Raw genomic sequence first — 24444 nt, 5'->3', positions numbered from 1 at the left:
GGGGGATTTCACAGGTGTGACTGACTGGCAAGTTAGCCCATAGCTAACATGATGCCTTCTATTTCTAGATCTAGCTAGATTACCAGTACTTATCTGAACTAACGACATGATCACTGTCACTAAATATAAAGAAAACATTGACTTTCACTCTGTGCTATTCACTGACAGTAAAAACACCTCTTCCACCTCTTCCTCATCCCAGTCAGTCATCATAGTGCTAGTACTAGGCTGAGGCACGGCTCCCCAACGTGACGTCATCACCGAATTGAGTTAACAATGATATACATATGTTGAGTGCTTTATGTACCCATTAATCAACAGTGGTGGTTAACCTGCAACATGGGCTTTAACTGCTTTACAGTACAGTATACACTGTTAGGTAGTTTAAGCTATAAAAATGCATAATACTTTATAAGCTCATCAAATGTTTTGTATGTCAAATCTGAATCTTTAAAGTAATACTATAGCTGCCATACAGCTGTGAATGTAGTACATTATTTAACTACTTAATTGAATTGTAGTGGAGTACAAGTATAAAGTTGCATAAAGTGAAAGTACTCTAGTAAGGTACAATTACCTCCCATTTGTACTTACGTAGGCTACTTTAGTAAACATACTTAATTATATTCCATCACTGCAGTGCGATCAAATTAAATCTACTGAATAAAGAGGTATTGGTCTTTTTTAGTAGTCCTAAAGCATATAGGTTTTGACCAACTGAACCTGTGTAGTTCACTTTCTTTTCTCTCTTTTATGCAATTTGGTTTACATTTAAATTTATACATTGTTTTATATTTCATTGTATCCTTCTTTTATAAGCTGCTGATTCTATTAATGTATGTTGAACAATACGATGTGATCAATAAATCAATTGTGATTTGTGTAATAGATGGTGTTAACAATGGCCTTGCTCATCAAATACGTGGCCCTTTTTCTGTGTGATTTAGTGCCCTGTTTGTTTCCCCTGAAGGTGTATTTCTGTTCATTACAGTATAATAATGTGCTCTGACATTTACAGAGGCGATGCAGGAAACCCTGAGCAACTGTCCCTGTGTTCTTGTTTTATATCCACTTGTTTGCTACCCATCCTAACTATTAAGTACCGGGAGGTTTGGAAATCAGGAGGTACCTGACAATGCTGGCTTATCATTCTTCTGTGGGCCATCCAGTGTCTTCATGTCGTGCCTAAGGGTTCTTGGTAGAAGCTGTGGTGTTTGTGTGCAGCTCATGGCCGAAGAGGGCAGGTTGTGTGTCCCACCAGGTGGGAACCTGACGGGACCTCTATGAGGAAATCCGACTGCAGGTCAAAAGGTAAAGTTACAAATTAAATAATAATAAATCTGGCTTTTTTTTTATTATAACACAACCTGGTTGTGAGTATGGCAACAATAACCTTTGTTCTCTCTTATGTGGCTAAAATTGGATTCAAATGACATTATTCATTTAGTAAGCTACAGCTTTGACACCGTTGCCTTGGTTATGGGCAAAGTCAGGAGGAGTATCCTCTCTCTGAAAAGGCTTGTCTTATGGTGGGGAGCACTCAAGAAACCCCATGCAGAGGACCAAGGCAAATATTCACGATTCATCTTTTTCAAACCAAAATCACAATTTGAAAGAATGCGATTAGCTAATGGTGAAGAACGTGATTAATCGAATGTGAATATTTAGTTGAATATTTGGTGTAACATTTGGTTTAACATTTTTTATTCCACTTTTTATTATATTTAGTGGGTTTTTTTCACTAGAGAAATGCTGGAATAATGTTACATATCAGATTGTTTACAGAAATGTCCTGTTTTCAGTGGATTTTCATTTATTTTGTATTACTTTAGTTAACATGATGGTAGAAGGTTGCAATATATAGATGCTGCTATTGAACTAAGGCATATCAGAAATTTTGGTTTACAGGAAAGTACTGATATTTTCTATTGGAATTGTTTTTTTTTTTTAGCTTTTGTGATAAATGTTTTGTGTTTGGCTGTTCACTGTTCCATGCTTATTAAAAGAAAAACATTTATTGCTGGCAATTCATATCTATGTGCTCATCCTTTCATTAGAATATAGAGCAGTTCTGATGGTGTTTCAGGTTATAATGGTCCTTGAAATTATCTGTTTCACAATAAATATTGACCATTAGCTATATTTAAAAAAAAAAAAAAAAAAATCGCAAATTGAATTGTAATCGCAATATCTGGCAGAAAAATCGCAATTCGATTTTCTCCCCAAATCGTTCAGCCCTACCCTGGATCCTCTAGCCCAGGGGTCTTCAACGCTTTTTAAGCCAAGGACCCCTTAACTGAAAGAGAGACGGAGCAGGGCCCTCCTACTACATATATTGTATCAAATTAATTTGCACATTAAACTGGGCCTACAATTACGTGTAGGGCGGCCTAAAGCCTTTATACATACCTTTCTTTGCATAGAATACTAAGCTTTCAAAATAGCCACATAATTGTCGCCATGGTTTTATAAATCATGTTTTCATTTAATAAACATACATGTGGCACAGTAAATCCTCAGGATTAATTGTATCTGTGGATGGCTACCTTATGCCAGGATCAGACTACACAATATTTTGGTCTTTCACCACAGTTACTATGTCAGACTAGACAGACATAGTGCCATACATTCTTGCTGTGTCTTGGACGGAAGAGTGGCAACACTACAAGTACGACACCGACCGCACCCCAGACCGATTATCGCAAGCTTTCTTAACGTGCAAGTTCTTTGGTCAACGCTTTTGGTGGAGCAGCAGCCTCTCAAAAACTCAAGAAAATCTTTTAAACTGACCGTTGTCGATCTGAAATAAATACAGATTCAGCAACTGCACGGCCTATTTCTCGCTTAAAATGTTTTCAGAAACACGCTTCGGTGAACTATTTTCATTTCATTATGGTCTGTTCTGAAATCCGGGAGCCCCACATGTAGCGTTCGTCCAATCAGGTGCAGCCATTGTGGTTGTAGGAGGGTGTAGCCTGTTTTCTTTGCTTGTCAGTGGTCAAAGTGAAGAGAAACAGATAACTGCTAGCGGTTAGCCCACTGGCGTGCAATGCTGGGAAGCGGGGCGATCCCTGCCGTGAAAACAACGCCTTTACAGGCACTCTGTGTATCTTTCCTCCACCAGAAAGCAGCAGTAGCGTCTCTCCTTTTTCGCCATGTTTACATATGTGCGCCAGAGAGCTCTCTCTCGTCATATTGGTCAGGAACATGTCGTAAAACATGTCACACTCGGCGGAAAAAGACCAAAAAAATCTGACATAATAGACTTTCTACGTTGTGGTCGTGAAACGTCCCAGAAGTTAGATCGCTGATCTTTGATTATGTCACACTATGAGAGGTAAAGACACACGTTTGTCGGTCACGACCCTCATATTCAGGCACAACTTTGAACCTTTGTCTGCGAAGTGTCTGTCGAGTCAAAATCGGGCTTAATTTGTGTAGTCTGATCCTGGCATTAGTGACTACTTTACCTATAGGCCAATAAGCATATCCTCAGTGGGGATTTACATTTGCTAATAATATGTTGGATTCATTGAAAAAACTTTCAAAAATGAACAATAATCTGGAGGTCCCCTTGCATTGACTCTGAGGACCACCTAGGGGTCCTGGACCCCCTGTTGAAGATCCTTGCTCTAACCATTGAGCACCATGCTGCAACTGTATTTGTTGTGACCCTTCTATAATATACACAAGTCTGGTTATCAAGTGTTACCTGACAGTGGGGGCATACAATAGTTTTCCTCGCTGTAATATTGAAGGGTGCTTGATCGAAGCTGTGGTGTTTGTGTGCTGGTCATGGTCATCGACAGGTTCTGTGTCGTCTCAGCCACGGACCTGAAAGGAGCTCCTTGAAAAACCCCACCTGGGAGGGTAAAATGGCAAAAAAGTTAACTAAATAATCACTCCTTTATTTAGTGGTATGTCCGTTACACAGTAACCCTGTTTTCATGTCAACTTGGGGCTACTTTTCTGATACATGTTGTCTGTTTTTCGAATTTGCTGTCATCATTTTGAAAAGCTGTTGCAGCTATAGCAATGGTAGCACTTTTAGTACAGTGTTTTCCCTAGTTTTATAAAAGACTTAAAGTGATGGTTCGGAGTAATTTCATCCTAGGCTGCTTTGCACCTTGACCTCGAGTCAAACAACCCCATAAGCTTTTTTGTTATAACGTTGGTCGAGTCAGCGTTATCAGCTGGTTAGCTTAGTGCATGCGCTAATGGAGCCACGTTTGTATCTCGTAAATTACCCCACTAATAATGCCCGGAATGATACCAAACTTCTACAGTAGTACAACTAGTTTCTGTACTTATCAAACGAGGCATTAGGAAGTTTGTAACTACACCAGAAGTATGTAGTAGTAGTATGTAAGTACTGCGCGATAGAGCATCCATCAGGCAAGTGTTATTTAAATATACTTCTGGTCTAGTTACAAACTTTCTAATGCCTTGTTTTATAAGTACAGAAACTATTTGTACTACTGTAGAAGTTTGGTATCATTCCGAGCATTATTAGTGGGGTAATTTACGAGATACAAACGTGGATCCATTAGTGCCTGCACTGAGCTAACCAGCTGATAATGCTAACTCGACCAACGTTATAACAAGGGAAAAAAGCTTATGGAGGGTTGTTTGGATCGAGGTCAAGGTGCAAAGCAGCCTAGGGTGAAATTACTCCGAACCATCACTTTAAGTTCACGTATTTGGCGGGGGGTTTAGGATTCGTCCCTTAAAAAAATGTTTTCCAATTTAAAAATAGAAGAAGCAGTTTGACATCAATTTGGAGCATTTTTATCACCATATCTGTGTCTAAAATGTTGGGAAAGTTAAAGCAGATAATAAATAAATAACACTCAAAAAGCTTAAAGTCAAAGAAGTCCTCTGGGGACCAACTACAATAGTTAGATCTGAGGAAAGTCTTTTAGTTATTTTGGTGCGCACATCAATTTCATTCAGCTTAGCTGCTGCCCAAAACGGCTCGGGTGCTGCACCTAAAAATGATGATAGGGTAAACCCTGTAGTGTAGTGTGCAGTGGTAGTAACAGGATAAATTGTGGTGGTAAATGTGCTTTTAGACATGCTTACAGTACTGGCTCTGGAGGCTGGTCTGCAGGTAAACAGGTCTTTGAATGCAGGGCACAGATGCACCCAGCTGATATTTCTCTTCTGTCTTCACCTGGTTCATTCTGACAGGCCCTGACTGAGGCAGCCGATCACTCTGATTTCTCCTTGGGGATTAGATTAGATTTCATGTGTACCAAAACAGTGGAAATGTATCTGAAAGTTATCTTCTGTACTATCTATATCTTAATGTTAGGTACAATTCCCAAAAGTTTCCAAAGTAAAAGCCCAACCTTGGCTTAACAGTGAGACTCGTGCCCTTAGACAAATGTGTAGAAAAGCAGAGTGTCCTATGAGATACTGAGAGATCACCAGGTATCCTACCAACGCCTTGTCAAAGCATCTAAAGCAAAGCATTTTTCTGATATCATAGCTAAAAATGCACATAGCCCAAAATGATGTTTAGTGTAATAAATACTAGGGGTGGGAAAAATCGATGCATCGCGATTTTCTCTAGAACGATTCGATGCTCGATTCTGATAAGTTAATAATCAATTATTATTATTATTTTATTTTTTTAAATGTGTTGATTTTTATTTAAAAGTTACTGTCTCCAGACAAGTACAAATCAAAAAACTGAGTGACTGAAAGAGGATGGGATAATGGACAACAACTTAGAGTTTAGGCAAGAGTGCAGGAAAAAAAACACACAAAAATGGGCAAAAGGAAAAAATAAATACATTTTGTATATATACACATGATCTAATAAGACATACATAAAATAATTAGGCAAAACACATATAGGCTGTTCATCTACTTTATCACATGACATCTGACCACCTCATGTTTCATGTTCTAAGAAGCCAGTTCTCCACCTTTAAACATGACTCTGGGCCTCTGACATGGGAGATTACTGGGAGAGAAGGGGACTTCCACAAGCATGTTTAAGGCTTAAGCATGGAATGACTACAAAATAAAAACCTCAGTAGACAAAACATTTCATTAAAAACTTGTGTGTGACAAATACTGTATATGTCAAAATCTAAACTTTGTCTAGCTGCTTTGTCTGGGAAGCAAACTGAGTAGCAAACTCAGATTTATATGTATTTTTTTTAAATCACGCATGGAAATTTACATTAAAAAACGGTTGCATCGAGATGCATCGATAATCGGTTTAGAATCGAATCGTTGGCCTCTGAATCGGAATTGAATCGAATCGTGAAGTGCGAATCGATTCCCACCCCTAATAAATACTGCACTAAATCATGCTATTGCACTCCCTGATGCTACGTTTGAAATCACAGAACCATTTTTGAGCTTTTTTATCAACAAGGTTGACACTATCAGATCTTGTATTTCACCTACTGATCATGACCCTTCTAATCTATCAATCCTATGCCCTGCTTCTCTGAATTGTTTTGTGCCTGTGGCCCTGTCAGCACTGATGGATATTGTATCACACATGAAAGCTACCTATTCATCTTCAGATATTGTACCCCTCTCGTCTTTTGAAAGAGGTATTTGATACTATTGGTCCCAGCCTCTTGTCTGTAATAAATAGGTCTCTTATGAATGGCACAGTCCCATGTAGATTTAAACATGCTGTGGTTCAGCCTCTAATTAAAAATCCAACCATGATTGTGATCGTGCCTTCTCCGTTGTGGCCCCCGAGACTCTGGAACAAACTTCCCATTCACATTAGGTTCTCCTCTACTGCCGAGATCTTTAAGTCTCGTCTTAAAACACATTTTTATTCTTTGGCGTATGATTTAGTTTAGGGACATTTGTATAGAAGTGTGTTGTTTGTATGATGTTAATTGTGTCTATATTTTTTTATTGTTTTCCTTTGCTTTTATAACATAATATAACTTTGTACAGCACTTTGTTCAGCCTAGGTTGGTTTTAAATGTGCTCAATAAATAAATTGACTTGACTTACAGTTAGACAATTAAATGAGAGTTGCAACTGGGCTGCCACTATCTGCTTTGCACATCTTAATCATTCTCTATACCAGTATCTCTAAAATGTAAATTAAACCAATCACTCAGGTAGAGCTGGGCAATATATCGATATTATATCGATATCGTGATATGAGACTAGATATCGTCTTAGATTTTGGATATAGTAATATCGTAAATGGCTTAAGTGTTGTCTTCTCCTGGTTTTAAAGGCTGCATTACAGTAAAGTGATGTCATTTTCTGAACTTACCAGACTGTTGTAGCTCTTCTATTATTTTTACCTTTACCCACTTAACCATGCTATCCACATTACTGATGATAATTTATCTTAAATGTCATTGTGAAGATATTTTGTTAAAGCACCAATTGTTAACCCTATAATATCGCCACAATATCGACATCGAGGTATTAGGACAAGAATATCGCGATATCTGATATCTGATTTGATCCATATCGCCCAGCCCTACACTCAGGCATAATGACTCAACCAGTTCTGGGAGTTTCGAAAGTACTTCTGTATTTCTCCTCAGTACTTTCTCTGCCTTGAATTATTGAGTAAAGCAGGGGTGGGGGGAGGTTAGTTTGCAATCAGCCACTAGTGCTGCTTAATACAATACAATTTCTCACTAAGAAAAAAAAGTTCCATATTCAACTACTGATTTTTGGTGCAACATTGCAAATCTTTTTTTAAGGTAAGTGGACTAACAGTCAATGGAACTGGAGGGCTCCCTCTGCTGGTTAAGGCAAGTAACGTTAGCTAGCTAATGAGAATTTTCTCTTGTAGGTTAAAAGTTTGACAAAACTATTAATTTTATACTGTTTATTGATCCCCAGTGGGGAAATTAGCTATCAACAACTTGCTAACCAATCTAAATATTGCTGTCAAATAATAATAAAAAAAGATCACATCAATGGATGCTATCGGTCAAGATATTTCTGCTCATGCCGTGTCTAAGGATGTTCTATTAAGTTAACGTTCCATACTTAGCTAGCTAGCTAGTGACTAGCTAACGAGCTAACGTTAATTTACCTAACGCTAGCGTTAAATAACAATTGTTAACAAACAGTGACTTATTTCTACCGGCATACTCACATTGACGCTGTGTTATGTTTAACCTAGTGAGCTTGAACGACGTTCAGAACAAAACGTAGCTTCAGTTAATAATAGACTGACAAATTGCTGATAAATTGTGTTTGTTCTTAGCGTTATTTAAAATCATAGCTATAACACCTAGGAACGTTGGACAGTATTTTTTTAGACGATTCTGATTGGTTGATTTTTCTTCCTGCAAAGTAAGATACAGTATCACATGCAGCCACTTATGATATTTTTAAGCTCTTATGGTTTAAAAATGGCATTCACCACACAGGCAAATATTTGCAAACGACTTTTATTATTTAGTTGGTATTTCTCATCCACAACTGTCATGTTTATGTCAATGTATGGTGGGGAGTTTATCTAAAAAATATATCATAGGATATAGAAAGCAGCTGCTTGGTGAATCGTTGTAGTTAGATATATACGAAGTGTATAACGTACACTGATGCAAAAATGTTTAGCCTCTCTAGTTAGAACAGAGATAAAATGCATTATAACCTACAGAATTACTGTGGTTATTTTTGTAATAACGTTACTCAATTCCTAAGAGGTTTCCGTAGTTTTAGGCGATACCATAGGATAAATCGGATAATGTGGATGGGTTTTATGTTATTCTTATCAGTGTGTGTATAGGTATATAATACATTCTTTAAAATCGAAAAATTCTCAAATACACTTTATCGTGGTAAAAACAAAAAAGCGTAACGATCAATTTAAGCTTGTGCAAAATTACACCCCCATCTAATCCAATGGTATAATCCCAGAGGTAGGGAAGACCTGTAGTGAGTGAGACAAATCAAGCCTGTGACAGCGGAGAAACTTGAGTTTTATAACAAATAAATACTGAACAGAGGTACGTACTATTCAAAAGTCCACTCTTGACCTCAGTAACCTGTTTTGTTTAACAACAGCACCATGTTTTGCCGAGCTGTCAGTACATATGTGGGGAAATTGCAAAGAAGATGACCATTTGCTAGCGATGGCTGAGCTATCGTTAGCTTGCTGCTAGCTGACTAACAGCTAAGTGCAAGCCGATGCCTCAAAACAGTTGGGACTTGAGCAGGAAGGAGTAGCATGCTAGCTAAAAGCTAGCTAGCCTTTTAGCTAGCCGTCCTATTTTGGGATTGGCATTCCGCTAGCTAGTAACCTTAACTTGGCTGCCTTTATCACGACTATAAGAAGGCTGTTTATTTAGTAACGTTAACATTCCCCTTTTAAATACGGACATCGGCATATGTGAATTGGATAGCAGGAAAAACTGCATGATGATGTTGTAATGTTTTCACTGACGTGAAGTCAACTGGTATGAATAACGAGAAACAACACAGGGCCTAGTTTCTCATACTTGCAGGTAATGTGTGATTCTTCTGGCACAGAGATAGCAGTTTCTATATTATTATATGCAGCAGTCTCGCCTGTTAGCGTTAAGTTGCACAGCTACAATAGTATTGATTTCGGATTTTACCCCAAAGTGTTCACTGTTGATGAGCGTTAGCATTACCTCCATGAACTTGAGAACAATGTTTATCTCATCTGTTGCTATCATAGTAATGTGATCAGCTGTTGTAAAGCAGGCTATTTATCATTAGACTCATTTCAGTTGATGTACATGTTCACTTTGCACTATATCCTGACATCTGTGTATTGTACGTTAGTTACTCTTGATTAATGCTATTTTCAAATCCTTTTAATGATGAATGTTATTTTCAAAGATTATGACAACAAATGTTGACTTAATATTGTAATTACTGTATACTTAGTGTCATGAGATTCATAAAAATGACATGAAAACATTTTTCATCATTATGTTTATTCTGTCACCGTGCTAATAGTACCTTGTGTTGCTACTGCTGCTTAATCCTGGTTCACTACTAAAATGTAATCCATTTACGTAGGGAACATTTGGTTTGCTTTAAACAGTCCAAACTGTAGGATAGGAAGGTGGATGGTTACAAAACAGGATTATTAAGAAACTGAATCCAAAAGTCAAGCAATTTATGTGTTCATTTTTTAAGGATTTACTCACTTCTGTATTCCTATTTTTATTTTCTCGATCAGGCTGAAAGAGAAACTGTACAATGTCCTTAAAGCCGCGGGTGGTGGACTTTGATGAGACATGGAACAAGCTACTGACGACAATCAAGGCTGTTGTGATGCTCGACTATGTGGAGAGAGCCACGTGGAATGATCGGTTCTCGTATCCTATGCCAACTTTCTCCATATTAAAATAAATACAACTTTTGGTTAGTTTTAGATCAGGGTTTATGGACAGGAAGTAACACAGCTGCTCAGGACAATAAAGCAGGTGCCGGCAAATATGACTAATTCAGATAGCCACTATCAGTTTTTCAAAAAGTTGTAATAGATTATCATCGCAATGTTAAATGTTAGTGTGAAGTGAGCTGCTTGTTCAGGCAGAGGCTGAGCATTATAATTAATTTGCAGAGAATCCTTAACGGACATAGACAAAGCTGTATCTGGTATTGCATATAATCTACATCATTAGTAACTGTATATTTAAACATAGTAGAATCATGTTTGTTCTCATTATTTATCCTAAATTACGACACCAGTGACATTTATGCCTTGTGCGTTGCGTACCCAGAGCCTTTGGGTGAGAAATTATACACAGAGACCAAGGTGTTTCTTGAGAATCATGTTCGACAGTTGTACAAGGTAAGCAGTCACAAAAACTCCCAACGGCTGGCAAAACAAAATTAATCTTTACAGTGCATTTTCTTTTGTTCCTGTATTATGCTTCTTTCCCTAACCTATGTCATGATTGTGTGTGTATTTTAGAAAGTCCTGGAATCAGAGGAGAAGGTTTTAGTGATGTACCACAGATACTGGGACGAGTACAGCAAAGGGGCTGACTACATGGACTGCTTGTACAGGTAACATTGCTGCCTTTTATGTTCTTTGTTTTTCCTTGACTGATATAGTATTTTGATATTAGTGAGTCCCTGTGCTTATTCACCATTTAGTGATATCTTTTTTTTTTTTTTTTCTCCTCCACCTTTTATTTTCACAAACAAAATACCACAATTTGAAAACTGTTCAAAACTAAACTTTTGCGGTGCCTGTTTATTTCTTTTTATCCAACATATTCTCAGTTTGTAGCATACGGTATGATGAGACTTAAATCCACAGTGGTGTTAAAACGGTTGGTTGGCTAGTTTGTTTTGTTGTCTCTTTATAATGTTTTATTTTTTTTCTCAAAGAGACAAATGAAGGACATGTGTGTATTCAGCTTGCTGTTGGCTGTTGTCAGTGTGGTGTGTTCAAGTACAACTTTCAACAGAAGTTGTTGAGCCAAAGCAGGTGTCTGTCTTTGTCAGCCCTGATTCTCTAAAGGTAGCTGTGTGTGTCAAGGTCTTTGGATGCAGCGTCTACTAATTCTATGACAAGCTAGCCTGAAGTTTTTGTGCACTTTAAATATTACCTTGAAAAGCATAGTGTAAAGTGTCAACATGCATTTGGTTTGTCCTGATCCATTCTAAATCAATACTCCCTTGGAAAGCTTTCAGGTCTATTTTTATGTATACTTCCCACCAGACTGTCTGTACATATGCCTTTGTAATTTATTATCAGCGTGTGAGAGAGAGAGAAAGAGAGACTCTTGACTTTAGTGGTGACATAGTAGTGTTCAGTTCTTAATATAGAAGATGTTTGCTTATAATCCTCTCCTGATGTCCTGTGAATATATATAAATGTGTATGTTTGTATCCTGTCTAACACAAATGATCCTGTAGTGGATAGTGGTTGGACTAAAGTGCCAACTGAATCCAAACAAACAGTCCCAAACCCATTTAATCACAACTCCGCTCTCCAGGTTTCTTGGTTAGCATTCCTTTAACACTTTATGCTTGTGTTTCATGATCACTTGATTGTTTGAGAGAAATTAGGCTCAGTGTGATTGCTATACTGCTGGTAGAGGCAGATGGCACAGCTGTGAAAACTACACATCATTTAAGGTGGACTGAATTAGGCAACATAGATCAGCTTGATAAATACAGTATGTCTTTCATGTCCTTTCAGTCTGTGTTGAAACACAGCAGAGATGCATTACGACACAATTCCAGTGTATGTATTTCAACATCAGAGTATCATTCATATGAATTAGTGACAGCAGCGTACGGTGAGTCTTCCTCATCTTGATACTACTGTGTGTTTTGGTGCAACGTGAAAGTTTTTTTAAAGTAAAACGGAAACATGACCTTTTGTCAAAGCTGCGTTAACTCTGTTCTGTTAGCTGCCTTGACTGTTCACTGTGTTCACCAGCCAACAAGATTACTGTCTGTGTGTGCTGTTCGGTGCCGGGCAGGCAGTGCACCGTGGGATTATCGCTGCTTTTCCCCCCCCAGAAACTGCTGCCTACAGAGGGTTAATGAGAGCAGTGAGACACAACCTACAGTAAATGTGTGGGCTGTAAAACCAAAACAGTGTGTTAAAATGCTCTGACGGGCTGCAGACTTGGGTGATACAATTCTCAGCGATTTTTAGTGCTTCAATCCTTTCACCTAAATTAAAATGATTTGATTCATGGTTACTATATCAAACCTTATACATATAAACAGATTCATGTAGGATTTGGAAGGGGTGTTTCTGTTAATATTATCTGAATAATCCTGATCTGTTGGTCTATAATAATAATAAGATGTTTTTACAGTAATCGTAAAGATATGAAGAACCTGTGTTTTAGGGCTGTCCCGAATATCATTTTTTGGGGCTTTGAAGCTACAGTAAGAGCTATTCAAATATGTTCGTGGAGGAAGAGAATGGGTGTGTGTGTGTAATAGTCGGACCGACTCGGACGTAATCCATAACCATGGCTACCAGATTGCAGCTAACGTTACAAAAAACCCAGTACTGCTGGTGCACGGTGCAAACCTCCAAATGTCTCTCAGCAACAGGTCTATCTGTCTTGCGGTGCGCTGTAGCCCGGCGAGACGGTAAAGAAGATAGCAAGTGAGAAAGACTGTCGCTGTGTTGGGCTATTTCTGCCGGTTGGATTTGTCCTACACACATTACAGTAGATAACATCTCCTAAAAGTCCTCTTGATACAATTTATATTTTAACATCTTGACTTCCTACCCCACTTTGTTCAGGTATCTCAACACTCAGTTCATCAAGAAGAACAAACTAACAGAAGCAGACCTACAGTACGGCTACGGGGGAGTGGACATGAACGAGCCGCTCATGGAGATTGGAGAGGTACTGGCTGATTTTCTCGCACTGGTGTAAAAAAAAAACGTCCTGCACATAGACGCTTCCACGCCCACTGGGGTTGTTAGATAAAAGCAAGGAGAGCACAGTGTAGAGATTAGTGGGATTCAGCTTCTTGGAATCTGACACCATCCAACTACAAAGACTTACACACAGATCTGATTACACTTTTGTTACATGCTGTCTTTTCATTTGTCTTTGCAGTTGGCGCTCGATATGTGGAGGAAGCTAATGATCGAGCCCCTCCAGGCTGTCCTGATCCGGATGTTGCTGAATGAAATCAAAAAGTATGTTTTTCACATAAGCTGAGCCACAAGAAATGATTTTCTGAAATCCACTTTTGTTTTGTCTCAAATGAATATTTCTGGCTCTGCAATGGTAGAGAGAGGAGGCATAGCATATTAAGTCCTGGTATTCTAATTGAACACTATATATATATATATATATACACAATTACAAACATTAGACCTAAGACTAGCTTCCTTGTATCTTACAGTGATCGTTGTGGCGAGAACCCCAACCAGAAGGTAATCCACGGGGTCATCAACTCCTTTGTTCATGTTGAACAGTACAAGAAGAAGTTTCCACTAAAGGTGAGACAACAAATAATGACCCAGATGATTAAAAGTGTTTGCATTGTGTTTTTATATTAGGCTATTTATTCAGTTATTGTAGATAATGTGAACAACAAGGTCAAAATTCAAAACAAAGTCTTTATTTACGTAGTTGCTATTTACACAATCCACACTCTGTGTGTTTTGTTGTGCATTATGCACAGGATGTACTGTAGCTGTTCATAAAGGTCTGTAATGTATGTGCACTGAATAAAACTAAGAAAATGCACGAGCGGATGTTTTTCCTTAGGAAACTAAACACTTTTAGATTAGACAGACACATCCTTGTAATGTTTTACAAAAGTATCCTCCAGAGTGTTCTGTCTTTTGGCCTTATCTGTGTGTTTGGTAACATGAATGTTAAGGACCAAAAGAGATTGCAGCGATTGATCAAGATGGCCAGTAGGATCATCGGAATTGACCAGGTGTCGGCAGCTCAGTTGTACAATGAGCTTATCTTAAAAAAGACTGACCAAATCCTTAATGACCCTACTCACCCTCTTCACCATAAATTTATGAGAAGCAATAGGTCAACTGGTAGAATTTTACAACAGAGAATTAGAACAGAAAGGTACAATAAATCATTTGTGCCTACAGCGATCAGACTGTATAATGACCAAGCACATCACAGGCACTTTAATTCTGCACTGCCACTTTAACTGGATGGCAGATCTTAATTTTTCTTATTATTTTTAAATTGTTTAGCTACCTGATGATAATTTTATAGTTTTTTCTCTTTTCGTATCGTAAATGTCAGACGTCGGATTGTCTTTGTCTTTTTTGTAGGATTGTCTATTTTTTTTGTATTGTTATTGTTGATTTCTGTCATTGTCACTTCTGTAGTATTTTCTCCTCTCTATACATGCTTACTGGCTTGTTTGTGGTGTCTATATGTTTAGAGAATATGTTGTGACAAGGACGTGTAATGAATGACCACATGAATTTCCCCTTGTGGGATAATAAAGTTTACCTTGACCTTGACCTTGTATATGTCCATGTATATGAAATCCTATGCGGGCCACGTGCTCTTCCTGTGTTGCAGTTTTATCAGGAAATCTTCGAAGGGCCATTTCTGACAAAAACGGGAGAGTATTACAAACAGGAAGCCTCCAATCTACTGCAAGAATCCAACTGCTCACAGTATATGGAGAAGGTAGGCTTGATGTACAGATAATGCACGTATCTGAATGCTGCGTATGTTTATGCCGCCATGTGAACCTATGAGCTGCTATAACACTGTCATACCCGTGTGTGTGTGTGTGTGTGTGTGTGTGTGTGTGTGTGTGTGTGTGTGTGTGTGTGTGTGTGTGTGTGTGTGTGTGTGTGTGTGTGTGTGTGTGTGTGTGTCAGCATCCATCAGATGAGTGTACATTCATATTTGCTTATCAGAGCCAGTTAATAACTGGGAATGCAACTTTTTGTTTTCCTTACTTATTGTTATGTGCTGTTGTGTGCTATGTATGCATGCTCAAAACTATATGGAGACTAAAAAATACCAACTGCCCTGTCCCCACAGAATGACTTTCTTTCAATATGTTCCATACAGTTGACAGGTTTCTAACACGTATCTATATTTAGTGGAGGCAGGGTTGGAAAGTAAAGCAAATTATACTGTAGGTGCAAGCAGCAATAAGGCAATTGGGTTCCTGTTTTGCAATTTGGTCATGAATATAAAAAAAGGTGGAGGGTGGGGGTGTGGCCTTGACCAACTGCCACTTTGCTCGTTTGAAAGCCATGATGTCTCTCTCTCTCTCATGGGCGGGCCAAATTCTCTGGGCGGGCAAAGCAGAGAAAGGGGAGGTAACCTTCCTCCTTATGACCTCATAAGAAGAAGATTCCAGATCGGCCCATCTGAGCTTTCATTTTCTCAAAGGCAGAGCAGGATACCCAGGGCTCGGTTTATACCTATCACCATTTCTAGCCACTGGGGGACCATAGGCAGGCTGGGGGAACTCATATTAATGTTAAAAAAAACCTCATAAAGTGACATTTTCATGCCATGGGACTAGGGCTGGGCAATATATCGATATCGTGATATGAGACTGGATATCATCTTAGATTTTGGATATCGTAATATCGTGATATGACAAGTAGTGTTGTCATTCTTGGTTTTAATGGCTGGATTACAGTAAAGTGATGTACTTTTTTAATATTTTTGTATCTTTTCTATTATTTGCCTTTACCCACTTAATCATTATATACACATTAATGCTGATTATTTATCAAAAATCTCATTGTGTAAATATTTTTTTGTAAGCACCAGTTGTCTACCCTACAATATCGCCGCAATATCGATTTAAAAGTATTTGGTCAACAATATCATGATATTAGATTTTTTTCCATATCGCCCAGCTCTACATGGCACCTTTAAGAGAAATTAATGAAAATCGACCACATGTTCTCTGACTGCTAAAAAATCATAAAGATGAAGTAACTTTATTAATTAGTAATTATTGACTTTATTTTTTATTAAATAAAATATAATATAGTAGGGCGCCTGGGTAGCTTACCTGGTAGAGCGTGGGCCCCATGTACAGAGGCTCAGTCCTCGCCGCAGCGGCTGCAGGTTCAATTCCAACCTGCGGCCCTTTGCTGCATGTCATTCCCCTCTCTCCCTCTCTTCATGTCTAAGCTGTCCTATCGATTAAAAGCCTAAAATGCCACAAAAAATAATCTTAGTGTGTTCCACTACTTGCATTAGTCACAGTCAATTTAACCCCACATATATACAGGTTGCATTACAAATATTTAAACATGGTATTATTAAAATCATATATTTGGCTTTTCGAAAACCTGCAGCTACATTGTAATTACTGATTTGTTGGATTTCTGTTGGATTTGACTAAACTGACCCCTGAGCCCTTTTCTTTTCCATCGTTCTCTTCCTCCAGGTTTTGGGGCGGTTGAAAGATGAAGAGATGAGATGTCGGAAGTACCTGCACCCCAGCTCCTATGCCAAAGTCATCCATGAATGCCAGCAGAGGATGGTGGCAGATCACCTGCAGTTCCTGCATGGGGAGTGCCAGAGCATTATCCGGCAGGAGAAGAGAGACGGTCAGTGTACTACAGTCTTTTGTGTCCTACTCAGGGCTGCGCAATATATCGTTGTTTTTTTTTTTTTTTTATCGTCATCGCAAGCAAAGAAGCAAATAGAATAGAATATAAAAATACTTTATTGTCTACTTTTTTGAGTGCAAAAGGGCAGACATTTGTCTTTGGTTTACATGTGCATTATATATACCAGCGCGCAGTACACACATTGAGTTGTGGCATTGGGATCAAACTGTGTGTGTGTGTGTGTTGTGTTGTTGCTTTGTCTAGACATGGCCAACATGTACACCCTGTTGCGAGCAGTGTCCAACGGGCTGCCCCACATGATCCAGGAGCTGCAGGTCCATATCCACAATGAGGGCATCCGAGGCACCAGTAACCTCTCTCAGGAAAACGTTAGTACTACTACAGCACTCTGTGTGTGTGTGTGTGTGTGTGTGTGTGTGTGTGTGTGTGTGTGTGTGTGTGTGTGTGTTAAATTGTGTCCTTATATTTGTTCAAGTGTTGGTTGGTAGTATTGTTGTTGTTACAACAATATCATCATATGATTATCACCTTTTGCCTGCATGGTCCCATTGCCCATTGACTGTTGTCATTTTTGTACGTTTACTTTGGCTTCAAGTAATCAGACTTTTAACACAACTTTGTCCCTCTCTTGTGGCTTCTCTAGATGCCAACCCTGTTCGTGGAGTCAGTGCTGGAGGTTCACAGTAAATTTGTTCAGCTCATAAACACAGTTCTAAATGGAGATCAGCACTTCATGAGTGCACTCGATAAGGTAATAAACCCCAGGCTCTAATAGCTGCTGCCTCATTTAACAACGCACTCGTAACAGTCAACGCTGTTTACACTCAAAAGTACATTTTTTGTTGCAAGTTCTCGTTTCTGGTTTAAAATACTTTTATTTGGAAGAGCTGGATCCTCATTATACATGGTGTCCAGATAAGCCTTTAACTCCAGAACTTTATTAATAAGCCCTCCCTAAATTCCCTGGAGGTCTCTCCATACACTATTCCCTCTTTCAAGCTCGTAATAGTCAGATTCCGTCGCTTTGAGCGTTCCTCCAGGTCCAGGGATTTCCAATTAAGTCATTCAACTTGTCCAGCGAGACGCTTTACCTGTGCCTCCAACTCCGCAACATTGTCTGTTGTGCATGATGCAGACTGCTCCGTTCCAGTCAGCGTCTCAGTTTGTGACTCAGGATGTCAGGATGCTCGATCGTTTTCCGTTTTCAAAGTGGCAATTTCGACCTTCAGAGCAACCTCACAACTATCAGTTTTTATCGTGTACAACTCAGAGCGCAGGGATGCTATTGCAACCAACACGACATTTTCTTTCTGGTCGCATGTGTCTGCCTCTTCCCCCAGGCAAGGCCTCGGTACTGCAAGTTTGACATTCTCAGGTCCCTGGAGTAGTTTGCTGCGTTTAGCTGTGTTTATGTGTTGTACGTAAGAATGTGTTTATTTGATTTCTCTATCTCAGGCTTTGACGTCTGTGGTGAACTTCAGGGAGCCCAAGTCCATCTGTAAAGCCCCTGAACTGGTGAGCACACACACACACACACACACACACACACACACACACACACACACACTGTTAGTATTATACACAGTGCCTTGACCAGGTCATGTCCCTCCTGGTGTCTCTGTGCAGCTGGCGAAATACTGTGACAATCTGCTGAAAAAGTCTGCAAAGGGAATGACGGAGAATGAGGTGGAGGACAAGCTGACGAGCTTCATCACAGTGTTCAAGTACATAGACGACAAGGACATCTTTCAAAAGGTGACCGGAATTCCTCTTATGCTGAAATATACCAAAAACACAGACAAAACTTCCTCTAAAATATCTTGTGACATTCTAATGTACACACTTTAAGTAGGAGGGGGGTTTTGCCAAGTACTCCAAAGGGCCACTCTTTTTTTATTTCCATTGTGTAATGTTTTGAGTTGATTCTTAGCAAAAACCCCTTTGTTCTTTCACAAATATGTGCTCATTCATGTGTAATTACTTCCACCAACTAATCAAAGTATTCTCGTATGCGTAGAATCTGCCATTCAGAATCATTCAGAATACACACGAGTGAGTCGCTCGTGTGTATTCTGCCATGTTGCGCCTCCATCTTTAAAATACATTGGCCAAAGAGGGACATACCTCCGCCTTTCGCGCTTTTACACTCCGTGGCACCGTGACGAATGCCAGGGGGAGATCACTCGCAACTGACTGCCAGATTTGAAAGCCTGTTGAAGATGGAGGATCACGCTGATACTTTACTATCATCAGCTTGGATTCGTTTAGGAACCTCATAGCTGATGTTAGCAATGAAATGGTACCAAAATAACGAAAACGTAAAACTATTATTACACTGGAAGGAACTTCGTCGTACTTCTTGGAACAATACGGCCACCGTAGGAGTTAAAACGCAATCGGAATGGGAGGGGCTAGAGAGTAATATTCAGTCGGTTGTCGTATACAATTTCACCACTAGATGGGAGAAATTCTTACACAATGTAGCTTTAAGTATTGTTTTTCTTTCTGTTTTCCACAGTTTTATGCCAGAATGCTTGCAAAGCGGTTAATACATGGTTTATCATTGTCGATGGACTCAGAAGAAGCCATGATCAACAAACTAAAGGTAAATGCAAAGCTGAACATTTTGAACTAAGACTTGTGATACATCTTGACACTACCAGGACCAGTACCACTACCCCTCAAAAACCCTCTGTCCTTTTTCGATTTCTACAGCAAGCTTGTGGCTACGAGTTCACAAGCAAACTCCACAGAATGTACACCGACATGAGCGTGAGCGCCGACCTCAACAACAAGTTCAACAATTTCATCAAGACACAGGAGACGGTGGTGGACCTGGGCATCAGCTTCCAGATCTATGTATTACAGGTGAGGAGGACATACCTCGCACACCAACAACCATCGGATTCAAATCTAAGAATATTATGAGCATTATTAGATTGCGCTGTCTTTATCAGACAGGTTCGATTCTACCAACCATAGTTTTGTGTTCCCATGTTTTCGGTACAAATGTGTATTGTTGTGCTAAATGCCATGTGGTTGCAGGCTGGAGCCTGGCCTCTCACACATGTTCCCTCCTCCACATTCGCCATCCCTCAAGAACTAGAGAAGAGTGTGCAGATGGTGAGTTTACTCTAGTGGAGCACAGCGCAAATATTAGTTATAGGTTCACACTTATGAAAGGAGTACATTGCAAAAATCGGTTCTGTCTTCCCCTCCTTTTACAGTTTGAGTTGTTCTATAATCAGCACTTCAGTGGCAGGAAGTTGACCTGGCTGCACTATCTCTGCACAGGTAACACAAACACACACGTACACTGTTTCAAATATGCAAGATTTTATTGTAGAAATGCATCTGTTTGAGCCAATATCTGAAAGTGTGATTGCAGCTGAAGGTTAGGGATGCCACCGTGAGGACATTTTCCCACTAGTTAATAAACCTGTGACCGATTACACCTTAAATGCACCACGGCTGTGACTAGGGCTGCAGCTATCGATTATTTTAGTAATCGAGTATTCTACCGATTATTCCATCGATGAATCGAGTAATCGGATAAGAAATACTTAGTAAGAAATACTTAGTAAACAGCCCCCTTCCCCTTCTTGCCTCTGGCTTTTATCACTGGATATGCAAAAGAGCTGTTCACTAAGCCCAGGTAAATGTGACTGTACAAAGCTTACAGCAGGGCTATTCAGCTACACTGTTCTGGGGGACACGTTTTCAGAAGCCTAATACTGAGTGAGGAGAAAGAATAAAGAATGCAGACATCACCGGCATGATGACGTCATTCACGTGCATATTAAGTGGCCATGCTGGGGGGAGGAGCCGGTTTGTCTCCGGCAGCAGCTAAGTTTCCAAAGATTAGTAGCAAACTAATAAACAGTCAGACTACAAACCGACAGCTCTCGTTTTAGCTTGTTGGTAAAACATGGCTATTTGCGGAGTAGCACACTGTAGGCTAGTTGTGTAAAACAGCGCGGTGGAAGAGAGCAGCGGACGTTTATTACCTTGTGTCGGGTTCACTCCGTGGAATGGATGAGTAGACTGGATGTTTTCTACAGAGATGAGGTAGCAGCATGTTTGGCAGCTTAAAATAATCCCAAACTTTCTGTCGTTTTCTCTCGCCTGTCTCTTCTCTTAGACCCTCGCTACTTTCGTCTTCCTTCATTTGTAATCTGGGCCGTCAGTCTTGTGTCCGCAGAAGCGTCAACCTGTTGTGCGCTAGTAATAATCCTCCGTGCGGAAACACAGTGAGCCGTACAACCTTAATTACGTTGATTTAACGAAGCTTCGAGGCAAAGAATTTTGCTTTGAGGATTTTTTTTGTAATCGAATTATTCGAGTTATTCGAGGAATCGTTTCAGCCCGAGCTGTGACTGCAGACACTTTCACGTGGGCGCTGATGCGCAAAATGTGGTTTCTTTCTATAAAAAAAGCAAAACGACGGTGGAGGTGTTGGGCAAGAAATGTAATTGGTGTATGCCCAAACACCATCTAACACCGTCTAACGCCCTGTAACACTGTGTAACACCGACTACCGCAGCAAGCCTACTGAAGATCCCTAGATTTGGTGCATCAGAATAACCATTATAAATAAAAACAGTATCACACCCAGGCAGGTCTAATCAATTCTATTCACAAAAAAACAGGTTAAATAGTAACGTAGTTGGTTCAATCATATGTACCGCCATTCATCCGAGTCTGCTCGTCTCAAATAGGTGAGGTGAAGATGAACTACCTGTCCAAGCCCTACGTCGCCATGGTGACCACCTACCAGATGGCTGTGCTGCTGGCCTTCAACAACAGCCTGACGGTGACCTACAAGGAGCTGCAGGACGGCACCCAGATGAACGAGAAGGAGCTACAGAAGACCATCAAGTCGCTGCTGGACGTCAAGATGCTCAACCACGACTCGCAAAAGGTCTGAGCTTTCACGTGCAACAAGTGGAATCTGAAGCACATCCCACGACTTGTTTTTGTCTTTGGTAACGGCTAACTGGTTGGGAAGTTTATGTGTATTTGTACCAGATGCCTTGCCAAGTCCTTGTTCATGTGGAAAGCCATGATGATTATTTGAATACAGGATATCTTCCCCTCTGCCGACAGGAGGAGATTGAAACCGAGTCGACGTTTTCATTAAATATGAGTTTCACCAGTAAAAGGACAAAGTTCAAGATCACGACGTCAATGCAGAAAGACACACCGCAGGTTAGAGAAAGGGTCATCCATCCTTCTGAATACGTTCTCAAGCGTTGCTGTTTTTGCCGCTCTGTCGATCTCTAAATCTGCCTTGTCCCATACCTGTCTGATCATTAGGAGATGGAGCAGACGAGGAGCGCCGTAGACGAGGACCGCAAAATGTATTTACAAGCTGCTATAGTGAGAATCATGAAGGCACGCAAGGTGCTCCGACACAACGCCCTCATCCAGGAGGTGGGTTTTTTTATGACCTTGCTTTCAGGAACATATGCATTTTAGTTTCAGAGTCTGAATGTTTGGGTCTCACACAAGAAAAAACAGATTTCACAAAATAAATACAGTAGACGTATATGTATACACACATACATGTACATATATATATATACATTCATGCCCCCAGATGTATCCCCACATATCACATATACTCCTTTTACATACACATGTACAGTATAACACCTCACATGTGTGGACAAATCTATATACTGTATACTAGGGGTGTAACGGTACAGAGAAGTCACGGTTCGGTTCATAACCCGGTTCTGGACGGCTGAAAAAAGGATAGGATACATTTCTTTTCATTTATTTTGAACAGATAGTAGTGCAAGTGTCAAAGACAAAATCCTCTTGCCGGGGACTGAGGTGGCATTTTGCCTACTTGCAACTTTGGTAAATAGTTTTCATTATAAAAATAACAAACATTTCTGTATTGCACTGAACAAAAACTGAACACTTTTCCCAAAAGGCAACAGATTATTAGTGAAACAACAGACATAATAGGCTATAACACTGAAAAGCGTCCCTTATGTTACGAAATTTAAAAAAATTGTGCGTTAGGAGTGTTACAAATAGTTCCACCTTGGCTATATGCCAATGTAGCCAATCGCTATGATAAAATGTAGCCAATCGCTTCAGTAATCGTTTTATCCCGTTTTGCTTTTGCGTCTAAAGCCCGTTTGAACGCAGCAGGGGTAAGGAGTTGGGCTCTGGTTTGGTTTTTTTGCTTGTGGTGCTAACACCAGCACCTGTTGCTAACGGTGTACAGCTTAAAGTTTCCGGGTGGAACTCGCGCTTGTGAACTTTGGTTCCATCAATCTACAATACCGCGTATTCTGCATGCGTCTGCGGTCACCAAACCCTGACCCCCGTACCATGAACCATGAACGGATTGGCACGAGTACACAAACCGTTGCAGCCCTAATATACACACAAAAGGATCATAATATAGTTGTCACTCCAATTTACATGGTTTTTTTTTTTTTTTTTTTTATCTAAACAATGCTGTTAGTCTAAATAAAATATTCAACACATTGAAAATATAGTTTCAGAGGCAGTAGGTCTGTGTGTCAGCATCCCTGTTTGTAACATTAGATGAACTGTTTAATCAGTGATATTCTAAACGTCCCTGTGTGCAGGTCATCAATCAGTCCAAAGCCAGGTTCAACCCAAGTATCAGCATGATCAAGAAGTGCATCGAGGTGCTCATCGACAAGCAGTACATTGAGCGAAGCCAGACCTCGGCAGACGAGTACAGCTACGTGGCGTAGGCAGAGGAGCCGAGCCACGGAGCGCTTCCACACAAACACTGGCCTGTGTGACTGACCGGCAGATGCAGGTTTAAAACGTGAAATACATGACAAATAAACAGACTCATTCATTCATTTAGGTTTTGGACTGTCGCTGTCTGCTGTGATTCTATGCGGTGACTAAAAGCAGGACTGGTGCCTCCATCTTTGAAAAACAAGAAAGGTCATCGCGTCACATCAGACAGCCAGCTAACCCCACCACCCACAAGACCCTCCTCCCAACCCCACCCACCTTCTGATTTTAAGCTGTTTACAACATCACCAGTGCCACGCACCTGTGCGTCAAACGACAAAAAGAAAATGCCTATCGCTGTTGGAGAGGAAAGAGCCGACAAACATACTAGTCCACCGAAAATAAAGGAAAAAAAGAAACCCAGGGGGAAGAGTATGTTGTGACATCAGTGACACATTGGTGGCCACACATTAAAAAACATGCTTTCTTTTCTCACGTTTGCAGTTGTTGTGTGTTTATTTTTCTTTCTTTGTTAAATGTACTGAAGTTAGGAAAACATATTGTAATAAAACTGGTATACTGACTATTGTATCTACTTTCAAATGTTAAGAAAAAAATGAGGTGACAAACATGATCCTGCTGCTTGTCAAATAAATGAAATAAAAACACTGAAA

General features: G+C 39.9%; 2 protein-coding genes across 8 annotated transcripts in view; one reads left to right on the top strand and one right to left on the bottom strand.

The window, feature by feature from the left end:
- LOC116053647 (cAMP-responsive element modulator-like) overlaps positions 1-16966 on the bottom strand; it is a 24987-nt gene extending 8021 nt beyond the window's left edge. The window contains exons 1-4 of one of the 5 annotated variants that reach the window (XM_035999161.1): positions 16810-16966; positions 5083-5225; positions 3713-3862; positions 1130-1297 (exon numbers count right to left, since the gene is read on the bottom strand). In XM_035999161.1, coding sequence (XP_035855054.1) covers positions 1130-1297; positions 3713-3862; positions 5083-5225; positions 16810-16832 — 484 coding nt within the window. In that variant the 5' untranslated portion in view covers positions 16833-16966. Of the gene's footprint in view, positions 1-1129; positions 1298-3712; positions 3863-5082; positions 5226-6531; positions 6651-8110; positions 8338-16809 lie in introns of those variants that run through there. The other 4 variants (XM_031304753.2, XM_031304751.2, XM_031304749.2 and 1 more) reach the window with 4 other exon arrangements.
- On the top strand, positions 8742-24444 carry cul2 (cullin 2). Of its 3 annotated transcripts, none has more exons than XM_031304746.2 (21): positions 8742-8969; positions 10175-10313; positions 10690-10792; positions 10916-11010; positions 13226-13331; positions 13548-13630; positions 13840-13936; positions 15000-15110; positions 16849-17011; positions 17279-17403; positions 17679-17786; positions 18491-18550; positions 18662-18790; positions 19554-19640; positions 19751-19903; positions 20081-20158; positions 20263-20329; positions 21754-21956; positions 22142-22243; positions 22352-22468; positions 23647-23898. In XM_031304746.2, the coding sequence occupies exons 2-21, from the start codon at positions 10195-10197 to the stop codon at positions 23776-23778; spliced, it is 2238 nt and encodes a 745-aa protein (XP_031160606.1). In that variant the 5' UTR covers positions 8742-8969; positions 10175-10194; the 3' UTR covers positions 23779-23898. The 3 variants fall into 3 exon arrangements, with proteins under 3 accessions (XP_031160606.1, XP_031160607.1, XP_031160608.1); XM_031304747.2 differs by lacking the exon at positions 8742-8969 and adding an exon at positions 9177-9467; XM_031304748.2 differs by lacking the exon at positions 8742-8969 and having other exon boundaries at positions 10195-10313; positions 23647-24444.

The sequence above is a fragment of the Sander lucioperca genome, chromosome 1 (assembly GCF_008315115.2).
Source record: "Sander lucioperca isolate FBNREF2018 chromosome 1, SLUC_FBN_1.2, whole genome shotgun sequence".
NCBI lineage: Eukaryota > Metazoa > Chordata > Actinopteri > Perciformes > Percidae > Sander > Sander lucioperca.
This window is presented reverse-complemented; position numbering and strand designations above follow the sequence as displayed.